The 12,208-nt window shown below is 45.3% G+C and overlaps 1 protein-coding gene across 5 annotated transcripts in view; it reads right to left on the bottom strand.

Moving 5' to 3' along the window:
- The window catches only part of FLNB (filamin B), an 88,105-nt gene that overhangs the window by 22,394 nt on the left and 53,503 nt on the right, over positions 1–12,208 (bottom strand). For 4 of the 5 annotated variants that reach the window (XM_083795239.1, XM_083795241.1, XM_083795240.1 and 1 more), the window contains exons 18-30: positions 11,827–11,950; positions 11,403–11,563; positions 10,720–10,810; positions 10,296–10,465; positions 7,787–7,904; positions 6,775–7,037; positions 5,576–6,173; positions 5,169–5,342; positions 4,621–4,783; positions 4,090–4,250; positions 2,650–2,817; positions 861–984; positions 72–228 (exon numbers count right to left, since the gene is read on the bottom strand). In XM_083795239.1, the coding sequence (XP_083651365.1) occupies positions 72–228; positions 861–984; positions 2,650–2,817; positions 4,090–4,250; positions 4,621–4,783; positions 5,169–5,342; positions 5,576–6,173; positions 6,775–7,037; positions 7,787–7,904; positions 10,296–10,465; positions 10,720–10,810; positions 11,403–11,563; positions 11,827–11,950 (2,472 nt within the window). Of the gene's footprint in view, positions 1–71; positions 229–860; positions 985–1,819; positions 1,907–2,649; positions 2,818–4,089; positions 4,251–4,620; positions 4,784–5,168; positions 5,343–5,575; positions 6,174–6,774; positions 7,038–7,786; positions 7,905–10,295; positions 10,466–10,719; positions 10,811–11,402; positions 11,564–11,826; positions 11,951–12,208 lie in introns of all 5 variants that reach the window. The other variant, XM_083795243.1, reaches the window with a different exon arrangement.

Here is a 12,208-nt window from a genome sequence, read left to right as displayed (position 1 = left end):
CATACAGGAGCCACTCAATCCCACCTAGAAACAATTTGTTGCAACCCCTGCATGGCTTTGCAATTACTCACAGTTATCTGTACAGCGAGAAGCCCCTGCCCGGCATCTTTAGCATCCACAGCAAACTCCACAGGCAGGCTGGCTGGTATGCCATAGGAACTGAGACCTGGTCCGCTTGCTGTCACTTTACTGGCATCATACGTAGGAAGCACCTTCACCTTGAAGGGACTTTAAGAGAAACCCATTATCAACCCCTCCTCCTAAGTCACGGTTGATCAGTGTTGCAGAACATACTACACAGGTGGACAACACAAGGGTCATTTGACAACACTACCAGCTTCATTTGAGCCTTTAGCCAATGCCCAATCACTGGGACAGTTTTCCCTTCTCTCAAAGATTGATACAGGACACTGCTAACTCAAGAGGAGATCTGACATGCTGTGGAGCCTTTGAGCTACTGGGGCACACGCGCATCCCAGAGTCTCTGCAGTGCCTGAACCCACGGAACAGTGTTCTGGTTACTGCCCTGAGGAGTAGGCATGGCCCTCCCAGTAACTGTCCGGAGTGGAAAGGAAAGCTTAAAGCAGAGCTTTGTCGCTGGGATGAACAACCTCAGAAAGATCACAGGCAGACAAGCTGAGACAGAGCCGGTGCTGAGGTGCAGATACACCTCCCCTCTGGCATCACCGCTGTAGAAGCAGCAGTCTCAAACCACCGCTAAACCCAGAAGCCGTGCATGTAGCTGCACTGGTTTTAGTAGAAAGGACCACAGCTAGGCCTTAAATGGTGCTCAAGTGCTGCAAGAGCACAATCAGGTCACAAATTCTTCAGGTTATCTAAGTTTATCCTCACCACCTTACCTCCGAGGAATCTCTTCATCAGCATACTTGACAGAGATCATATATGGTCCCTCCAGGGTAGGGGTGTACACCACTGTGTGGGTGCCATCTCCATTGTCTACCACATTAACAGGCTCCACGATTCCTAAAAAAGCAACAGACAATTCTCAGCTGCAATATTAAAACTCAATTCCTCATCAGCCATTTGATGCTCCAAGATGCTCTGCTGATTTACAGTTTGGAACAAGTTAAATTTCAATTTTTTTTTTATTTTTTTATTTTTTTGAATGAAGATAGTGGGCACGGATCAGTGATCAGTTTCCCTTATTTTGTATTTAAGAGCCATTAACTTAAGATAGTTTTGCCATCAACTGCTCTCTAGGCACCCATCTTCTCACTGTAAACAAAAGCTAGCATGAAAATACTGGAGAAAAAAATCTGCCTTTTTGTACAGTCCTGGTCAAGAGCAATTGCTCAAAATACTCTGAAGATCTTCCCACGAAGAAAATGAGTAATGGTTATAATTGCCTGAACTGCCATTTACAAGATTACATACTGCTACTGGGATTCACTGCACAGAGTTGAGCCCTAAAGCCTGTTAGTGCATAGCATTCACCAATTTGAGTCTTTCACAATCAGGTATTAGGAAAGGCAGGCTCACTGCCTAGACAGGAGAACCCTGCAAGCTGCCAAAGTCCTAAGAAAGCAGGATCAATTATTTCAATTTGCATTAAGCTAAACCTACAGCAGATTATGCGACATATCAGTCCAGATCGACACACAAAGCAGTCTACAATTACAACTTGGCTTGAAACACAGGAAAGATTAGCAGTATAGTGAGTGCAAAAGAAATGTATAGTTGTCATGCAAAGCCTGAAAAGGAGCACAGTTTGTTCCCACTCCCTCCTCCAGATGATTCTTGCTGTTGCCAGTTGGATTTCTGAGAGCCAAAGTTGCCAGTAGTTAGTAAGAGTTCAAACCTGTTGCAGTGTCACCCTTTGGATCACCTTTAAAATCCGAAATCGTTTTCAAAGGAGAGCTCGATCCCTGGGCATCCGTCTCATCCACTAAAATTAAAGAACCGTTACCTGAAAGTCACTTGCACCAGGACGACCCGATACTTGAGCGGTGAACTGACTCTCACCTCCTAGCAAGGTGCAACTTAGAGGCATCTAAACAGTTCAGTAGGGGCGACCTGTACACTACCCCTTGCTACTATTCTAGTAGGGCTTAAAGTTGCCCCTCAGCTGTGCCTCGTGGATGGACAGTTATTTCACTGCTGGGCTCTGGGGATCTTTTTAGTGATGATGCTCCACAGAGGGGCAAGGCTGTAGCAATGGTCCTGCAATGGTCTGAGCAGCGCCCTCGCTAACAGAGCTCTGCTGTGTGCTCAGCGAGCGGCGGCTGCCCTGACCGAGGGGCTGCTTGTTCTAGGTGAGATGCTGTGCTATGCCAGCCAGCCCAGGTTCAGATGGAGGCTGCTGTGAGACGTTGGATTTACTTGTTTATGCCTAAACCTAAGCCATGTTTGTTCCTCGGTGATGCTTACTCATCTCACTTCTCTAACCTCTGAAGATTAGGATAAAGCGATTTAAAGACATTGCTCAAAGCAGCCCTGCGCAGCACACAGTTCTCCTCCTCTTACAGCAACACAGGTGGATCAGCTCTCCAGATGCATGCACCAGAAGAATGGGAACCAAGGGAAATGCTCCTACAAGGGGCATCGCCACCCTTGCAAGTAGGACCAGGAGCATGATACCCACCCGAGTGCAGAGATGGGCACAGCCAGGTTGAGTTCTTCGCTTCTTACCTCTGGGTCCTGCCACCACCACCTCCAGGGGCGCTACTCCTGCCTTGCTGGTGTCTACAGTAAAGGACTGTGGGATTTTGGCTCGAACAGCTGTTCCCAGACCTGGCCCTGCAATCTTCACCTTGCTGGGATCCACAACATCCTTCACAGGAACCTTGAAAGGACTGCCTGGAAGTTAAGGCAGATAGTGTTAAATCAACACAGCTTTAACAGTTACAGTAAAATGCCCAAACGCCTGAAAGTGGCTGGCTCTGGCTTTGTGGGCTGAACCATTTTAATACCTTGGGCACTTCTGTGGTACCCAAACAAGACGAGTTACTATCAAAGACAGCACCAGTTCAACCTATGCTATGCACTAAATCAACATAGAATAAAACTTGCAAGGCACAGGCAACTGATCAAATGGCAGGTTGCAGTATATAACTTTAAATGTAGAAATAACACTTTTAAAGGGGAATATATGAAGAGTTGTCAGACTGCACCTGGAAGTAGCCAGGCTGAGTGCTGCAGACTGCTGAACCCAAATCGTCTGCTATAACCCAAGTTTTAGTCCTCAGACCATCTGCTTCTGCTCTGATCACAGAGTAACAGTTGTGATTTATCAGCTTTGAACACCTGAGAAGAAATTCATGAAACCAACCAGAAGCACAAACAAAGCTTCACACAGGCACTTGCTTCTTTCATTTTTTTAACAGTTTCGGTATGTTGATAAATAAAATGGGGCCAATAGGAAAAAAACAGCTCCCTCTGAATGCCTGGGAAAGAATATTAGATATATGCTCTATGACAGCACTAAGCACACAGTGCAGCAAAACGTGCCTGGTGTTTAGGAGCATTAATCACTGGTTTCAAGCAAAACATCCTTCTTTTAATTGTAAACTGCTGGCTTCCAGATGCATCTGGAACACTGCTTAAATCTACTTCAGCTTAATACCAGTGCAAATACACACACAGATTAATGCTTGCTTTCAGAAACGGTCACTACTCTTCCCTGCAGTGACCAAAACTTAGAGCATTTAATACAATCCCCATGACAATACACTTATTACATTGTCCATCCTCATGACAATATAGGCTTCATAAAACCCCCATTAGACCATATTACTGCAGAACAGTCTGGAAGGCATCCAACAAACCAAATGGCTATTTTCTTACCCTAACAAGTTACACTGCGCTTAAATCACATCCTCCCTGACCAAACACAACCAGCATGGGCTATATGTGCTGTTTGTCAAGGCTAGCGTCCCTGTCCTTATCCCACCCATCTGGACATGCTCTTTTGCTCCCCTGAGCCAGCTACTAAAGTTTCTTCCGGTACTCCCAAGAAAAGCAGAATGTTAAAACCTCAACATCCTCAGCAAGAGTGAGATGCAGCGAAGGCATCAAGTCCTTAGCTCAACACCTTCCCTCCTCAGAAAGCCACTGAGCAAGAGCTCTTACCAGGAATATGTTCTCCCCCATATGTGATGTTGACATCATAGTCTCCTGGAACATAAGGAACATACTCGGCGCTGCAGCTCCCGTCCTTGTTATCTTTACAGCTAATTTTAGATTCTGAAGGTCCCTCAACAGTTATTCCTAGGCCACCAATTCCTGCCCCTCTGCAAAAGAGAAATACAGATTGTTAGAATTACCCATTTGTAGGAGCACTCGTGCTACCTTTTTACCCTTAATGAAAATGCAGCAACCTGACGTGATGTCCAGCCTTTAGTGTGCTCTGGAATGCAAAGCAGTTCAGCGTAACCTCACCCACGTTTTCCCAAAATTTTATCCTCAACCATTATCAGCTTGTAATCTCTGCAGAGCAAAGTGCTCAGTAACCTATGAGGTAGCATACACATTAATCAAGAGTACATAGTTTGGCCCTTTTATAAATATTTGTACTGGATTTAGCATCTTGCACTGCACAACCCATTACGCTCCTCCCTCTCTCCCTCAGATATTCTTGAAAGATCAAGTAGGCCTAGGTACCTGGTCACAACCGAAAAGGCATTTGGCTGATTTGTGAAAGCTTCTTTGAGTCCGGGTCCTTGCGCCTTTACACGTGACGGGTGGCAGCCCTCTGTCACATTCACTCTGAAGGGACTGTTTGGCACAGGCACACCATCGTATGTTACGCTGACTGTGTGGGGACCTGTTAGAGGAGGAAAACACACACTAAATTCCCTAAATATTTTAAACACTTCACTTCTACAAGATCCTATGGACTTAGATGTCAGCAGATGCATAAGACCATTCTCCTGCATTTCACAAAATTTGAGTAGCATTTCATAACTGAGACACCACCTACACACTGTTCTTCTGAAGCTAAGTTACAGTAAGTCATTTATTCAAATTAAAATAGATACTTTCTGTAGAATTAGCTTCTCTACTGGCAAAAAAAAACAACTGCCAGAATGCTAAGTTACTGGCAGACCTCAACAGTTTGCCAAATGAAAGTGTCAGAAGAGATGTTTGCTGTTGGTTTTCCCCTCTCAAGTGGAAAAAAAGACAAAAAACAACAAAACAACAGAGGTTACCCTTTTCAAACGGCGTGTACTCTACTGCATATGTTCCATCAGCATTGTCTTGGATCTGACAGTCTGCGGGGGAGCCAGATGGGCTTGTGATCTGTGTCCTGATGTGGTCACCACCAGCTTTTGTTAGAGGTCGAGCATCCACAGTGAACTCAGTTGTAGCTTCCCGGAATACATCTGCAAAACAACATTTTGAAGAGTCACTTCAAGAACCACATGCATTTCAGACGACAAAACATTTCATGAACCAGCATGATAAACAACTCGTTTGGGAACATAACAAAACAACCCCTTTGAAGGTCACCATGGAAACACACAAAGCTGTTACAACTTGAATTGTTTAGAATAGCCTGTGTAGGGTAAAAGACCTTCAGTCCTACAAACTCTGACAAGAGCTGGGTTATTCTCACCTTTCCCTTCCACTCCTGGTCCAAACACTTTAACTCTGCTTGTGTCCACTGCTGGCTCCACTTTGACCCGGGCAGGGAATTTAGGCACTTGCTCTCCTCCATATTTCATCTTGATTGTGTACATGCCAGCCGAGAGAGGCACATATGTCACAGCATAGGTCCCGTCTTTGTTGTCGTCAATCTGGACTTCAGCTTTAGAACCAGTATCCGACACCATGTCCACTCGAAGGTCACCGGGACCCGCTTCCGTACAGTCTACATTCAGCAGCCCTGCCTCACCTACTTTGCCACGTTCGAGACCTGGGCCTGTGGCAACAACTTTAGAGACATCAAATGGCATTTGTATGTCTGCTTTAAATGGTGAACCAGGAATGTGGACCTCTTCGAAGAGGATGTTTACGAAATACTCTCCAGGCTTTGTGGGCAGATAGGAGACAGAGCAGGTTCCATCACCGTTGTCTGAGCATTCAATCTTAGCTTCACATGGGCCTTCTACTGTCAAACCCAAACCGCCAGTTCCTGCCCCTTTGGTATCTATCGTGAATTGGGCTGGTTTTCCAACAAGGCCTCCTCGAAGACCTGGGCCATGAGCTTTTACCTAGAAGAGAATATGCAGTTGAGCTTAACTTTTCATGTTATTAATAGCACAGACCACCTAGACAGTTGTTTATATGTGAGACTTGACTAACAAGCTCTTAAAAATAGACAGAAAGCAAAGTCTCTGTCACTCCTCCCAGCTTTACTGTACAGTTGGTGTCTCATTACTCCAAACAAGTTTCTAGACAAGGATATCCATGCTCTTGCCACAGTTATTTTTATCCAGCCACTGAATATAAGAGGTAGACATATTGAATAGTGGATAGCTGTGGACAAGTTTTCCTTGAAATTTATTTCCTTAGAAAGAAACATCTCAATTAATATATTTGATACAGTCATGAAGCCAACTTCTATTAAATTAGGAGCAACTCTTGCATGTGCCACACTATGCAAGATGCCTGCGGTATTCTTAATCAGTTCAAAATGTTTCCAAATGGTGTTTTAAGGATGACTTCCATGAGTCACAGAGTCTGCAAAAGAAACAACTCAACGCTCTGAGGAAGGATGTTCCAGGGACTAGTTCGGCCAAAAGTTTCATACCATAGCACACGATTCAGTTTTCAGTTATTATCTGCTGTTACAGCCATTAACCATTCCCTTACCTTGGAGGGATCTGGAGGTAGAGTGGCCTCCACAGTATAGGGGCTCCCTGGGATCGGATTGCCATCATAACTCACATCAACCATGTACAGTCCTTCTTCTCTTGGGATGTATTTCGCCGTACTGCACTCCTTACCCGGAACTGGCTCCACCAGACATGGCACAGCTTTCCTTGAAGGACTGGCAATATTAACATCTAGTTTACCTTGTCCACCAGCTCCTTTGGTGTCAATTACAAATTCCTGATCCTTCCCTACTTCCACTCCTGAAAAAAGTACAAAATCCATATTACTACATTGAGTACTTAATGTTTGACAATGCTCCAAGAAATCCCTAATGCACATATCATTGAGGGAGCAAGCACTGGCAGGGCCTTACTCAGCCTACGCCCTTCTACATAAAAAAAAAAAACACACAACACAAAACGAACAAAAAAGTCAAACAAAAAATAACAAAGTGCCCTGGCTAATTGGAAGTTACAAAGCTACAGTGCTAAACAAGGCTGCCAGACATGGTCTAACAGTGTAATAGAGGCTCATTTCAGGAACACAACATTTCACAGCCCTAAGTTGTTCTGCTTTCAGAAAATGAGACCGTATGAATGAAACTCCACACTGTAGCAGTTACATATATTTGAACAATGATCTAGCCCCAGGAAAACCAATTTCGTCAGCAGGTTCCTGGTTTGGTGAAAAATCCAGTCCTGTTCACCACAAGGGACTAAACCCCAACACAAACCTTGCTACATATTTTTTTTTGCCACATTTTTTTTCCAAAACAAAAAAAACAAAACAAGAAAAGAGGAAATTTGAAATTCAGTCCTCTAAAGGACCAGCTAAGTCAGAGTAGCAATGCTATGAAATTGCACGAAGCTGGTTTATCCCTCGATTACAGCAAGTTAAAGAAAAGCTTGTTTCGCCCACTTATGTTATAGCAGAACGTGTTGGCTGTTGCACAGACCTAGGAGACCCTTCAGAGGCAGGCTATGGGGCTTCCAAGCCCAGACGTACTTACTGTTTTCGAGTCCATTGACTTTAATTTTGCTTAGGTCAAGCGGAGCAGCAACTCCCACAGTGAAAGGGCTTTTAGGGATAGGATCACCACCGTAAGTTACCAGGACCTTCATTGGACCCTAGTTGGAGAATTTATGAGTTAGATTAACGCCTCACTTCATACAGATGCACTAATATTCAAGCAGTACATAATCATTTCACCTAACCCGTTTTTTTCTCCTGGCATGGAGGTGGCACAGGCCGTCTCCCACCCTCCAGGCCCTGCAGACCAGGTATCCCACCCTGCTGCCCCGAGGCCAGGCCAGAGCCCGGCCTGCAAAGAGGCCATATTATTACAGCATTTCAAATACCAGGGCTTTAAGCTGTACAAGTCAGAAAGATTAATGCTCTTGTGTATTTTGGCTGAAATACCACACAGCCATGGCAAGTTCCAGCCCAAGATGTGTGCTCCTTTTATTCTCTTCTACCGCAGTCCATATTTTAGCTATATTCACTGTTTGCTTACTTTTCGTTCTTGGCTCGTTCAGCTCCCAAGTGAAATAATCATGGATGTTTCACACAAGCTAGTGAATAGCTTCCATGATTATTCTTAGTTGTTTTTAGAAAACACACACACGGGTAGCTGTAGCAACACCACAAGTGAGAGAGATAAGGCTGAGTAAACAGCATTAAACCAAGGATCCTCTGCTGCTGACGTGGTCCCTCAGGAATTTAACTACCTAGACAGTCCTCCCACCGCTCTTTAAGAGTACAGAGTCTCACCGCTCTGCTCTTAGGTAAGCTCCTGCTGGCGAGCCCTAAAAAGGCAGGGTTCAGGAATGATTTACGCACTCACAGGCTGGAGGAAAAGCAAGGCTACTAATTACTGTACAGTCTAATTTCACCTCTATTCTAACCACTGTTTTCCTACCACCGCTACCTGTGAGCATCTCCTGTCAGTCCACAGCTTTTCCACGGCCCAGCATGCTCCCTCAGATGCAGGTTTCCACCACACAGCCACGTACACACTCACTCTGCAGCCAAGGGACTTGTACTGCCCCAATGTTGAAACACTACCAGCTGAGATGCTCCCCAGAGCGCTGCAGAGCTACCCCTGCAGCATCCGAATGCCACGGTCTAGCAGCTGAAGCTATGTTATTACACACCAAGTGTTGTCCATAGGTTCTTCAAGGTTTTCTTATTTTTCCCAGCTTTGGGACTACACAAGGAAAGATGTGAAAAGCTACCAGGTCTGCCCATGGCTTAATAAAATCCAAACTCATTCACTAACGAAACTATCCCTCACACAGAGACAATAAGCCAGAGGGTTTCTAATTCTGGCACCAGGGTGCAGTAACCCTGAGGACAACCTATGCAGAGGACACCTGGTTTCAGTATCTGGCTTGTCTCACCTCTGCCCTTTGCACGAAGCAAGGTCACTGCTCACAATACACACCCGCAGGGTTCGGGTTACTTTGCTCCCTCCTGCATACCAACCCTGACTGAACAAGCAAAAGCTTCTCCAAATAGACACACCAGCCACATCCTGAGATCATGCAGCTACTTTATTCAAAAACAAACGCTAGCTCTACGATGCGCCCAAGAATGCTAATCCGGTATTATCAGATAAATAATGCCGCAGCCCCCCATATCAGCCCATTTTTATACAGCTACATTCAAGGAAGTCAGTACAGATGACCATGAAGCTCACTTGTTTGCTCAGGATAGCAAAACACTTTCATCTCAGCACTACAGTGCCTGTGTCTTCAGAAATACATGAGAGTTAGGCATTCTGGAGTTTAACACCACTTTACAAACACACAAGCACAGCACAAGCAAAAATACTTCTAGTTATTAGCAGCTTCCACTTTCAGCTCTTTAATGGTGTTGCTAGGAAGCATCTGTCTGAACCAAAATGTTAGACTGAAGTTATTTTCAACCCAAGGGCAAACCTCAAATACAGGCAAATACTTTGACGTGTTTAATCTGCAGTCCAGCTTCCCTGCTCAGCACCAATTCCTTCACTTTTCTACTTGTGTGGGGCAGTACCATTGCCCAAATGCTGTGCTTTTTCACCTTGTTCTGGTTTGCAGCAGAGCAGTGGCCCGCTGAAAGCTGGCACACTGCGGCCCCAGCATTACAGCACTGCAGACGGCAGCAGCAGCCAGGCCAGCTGTGCAGCAGCTGGCTCCGTTTCAGACCCCAGAATGGATCACCACCTTTCCTCTTCAACAGATAAGGCAGCACAGATATCACCAGTGTGGAATGACAACATGAGCTCTGTGCTGCTGCTTCAATAACTCACTTGGTCCCAGGAAAGAAAACAGTGAAAAGCTACGCATAACTAAACCAGAAATCTGTACCACTAGCTTCCCATTCACTCTGTCATGATGGCTTTGTCTTAGCGGAACAGGACATCCTGGCAGGTTTTAACCACTAATTCCCCTGTGTACAGGCACCAGGGAAGGCAGTCATGGCATTACAGCAACATGAGACATTCTCGTTTGTATTCCTACAGGAGTCAGACCTACCTGCTGTATTGGGGTGTACCGAACAGTGTGGGAATAGTCATAGTTGTCAATGATATCCAGATCTGTCACTGCCTCTCCTGGCACAGGGCTGCTGAACTGCACATCCAGTGGTGCTTTTCCAGCTCCCTTGGTGAACACGGTGAAGTGTGTTGGCTTGCCATTTTCCACACCTGAAGAAAAATGTTAATTCTAATTTACGCAGAGCTCACACACAGAAACTCTTCTCAAGAAGCATTCAGTACCTATAAATGCTGCTCAAGCAAAAAGCCAAAGGAACAGAGCCCTTTCCAATTGCCTGCCACCCCAACCAGCTGTATCCAGCACCGCATTGCTGAGTCCTGGCAGTGTCCAGCAAGGCAGCAGCTACCCCGCAGCAGCTGCTCGTGGTCTAGCACCAGCCATGCCATCTCAACCTAGGTCTCACCAGTTTTGTTCAGCCCGGGTCCTTCAGCTTTCACTTTGCTGGCGTCATGTGAAGGGTCCACTTTAACTCTGAAAGGGCTGGCAGGAATTTCCTGCAATAGAAAATGGAGCTCTAAACATAACCATGTCACTCTTCACTACCCAAACTAGAAAGATAAAATGAAAGCAGCAACATCTTTAAATGGTTATCTCCAGCAGCATCTTAAGTAAAGTTTCACCTCACTTAAATGCTCTGCCTTACTGAACAGCAGCATTCAAAGTCTAGGACATTGTTAACAGCTGGACTGCTTGCAGGGGCCTCTCCCACTTTTTTCTTTAAGACCTTATTTTTATTCCCAAACTCCCTGGTGAGTAAGATAGGTTTTCTATCATTTAGAATGTAGCTTTGCCTTGCCTCTAGACCTAGGAGGTAAGCCATGACTCACACCACACTCACTATGCCAGCTCAGCATGTTACTTGCTTGAACTTCTTGAACTTCATAGTCTCCAGCCAACTCCCCCTTATTTGTGTACCTTCAAGTATGAGAAAAGAGTTCTTAAAACACTGACTAGACAAGGTGCATGTAAGCGGAAGTGAGAAGAGCCATCTGTACATTGCCACAGTCAGCTGTTGAGTGCCAGGTGCTATGCGGCCGGAGAACACAGACTCTGGAAATATTAGGCTGTAAAATGAAGATTACAAACCTCTCCTGCAAAAAGCACTTTAATAGTGTAGCGCCCAGCGGCAGGTGGGGCATACTTCACTGTGAACGTATCATTAGCATTGTGGATAATGTCAAAATCTATGTCTTCTTCCTCATCGCTGACCACACGAGCATCACACTTAATTCCGACACTGACATCACCTAGGAAAAGCAAATGGAAATTTTTCACCAGATGGTACAGACATCACTAGCCAAACAGCCAGCACATTCTGATTTCCAGCAGTTGCACAAGTCGCAACGTTAACTGATGAAATGGATCACATCACAACTCATTTTAACGTTCTGTTGCCCGAGGTTCTTCCATTTAAAAAAAAAGGAATACCAGCAGCAGGAAACAAAACATAATTCCCACCCCTGCATGACCTGCAGTTCTGATACCACAGCAAAACCCAGTTTGCCTTTACCTTCTCCTGCATCAGTGCAGTCAACAGTGAAGTGGGTTGGCTCGCTCGCTTTCAGGCCAGTTCTCTCCACACCAGGTCCGAACACCTTCACTTTCTGAGGATGACTCCCCTGACCTATTAGGACCTGTATGGATTCACAAGGGTCAGAATCACACACCTGAGTCATGCTTGAGATCAGAGTCAAGCTGGAGCATTACCTGGGCAGAGGCTATATGAAAACAGCACCAAGGTAAGAGCAAACTGCCCTAACTCCCCCAGGCTGCGTCTGGATTGATATTAGACCTCCAACATGTGAGCTTACAAAAGCAGAAAGCTCTTTCCAAGTGGAAATATTCCCACAAAAGACAACAGACAGGCACACTTTCTTCAGGATCACAGAAGG

This window comes from Anser anser (genome assembly GCF_964211835.1).
Source record: "Anser anser genome assembly, chromosome: 12".
Classification (NCBI taxonomy): Eukaryota; Metazoa; Chordata; class Aves; order Anseriformes; family Anatidae; genus Anser; species Anser anser.
Note: the sequence above shows the minus strand (reverse complement) of the source record. Positions and strands in the feature narration are given on the sequence as shown.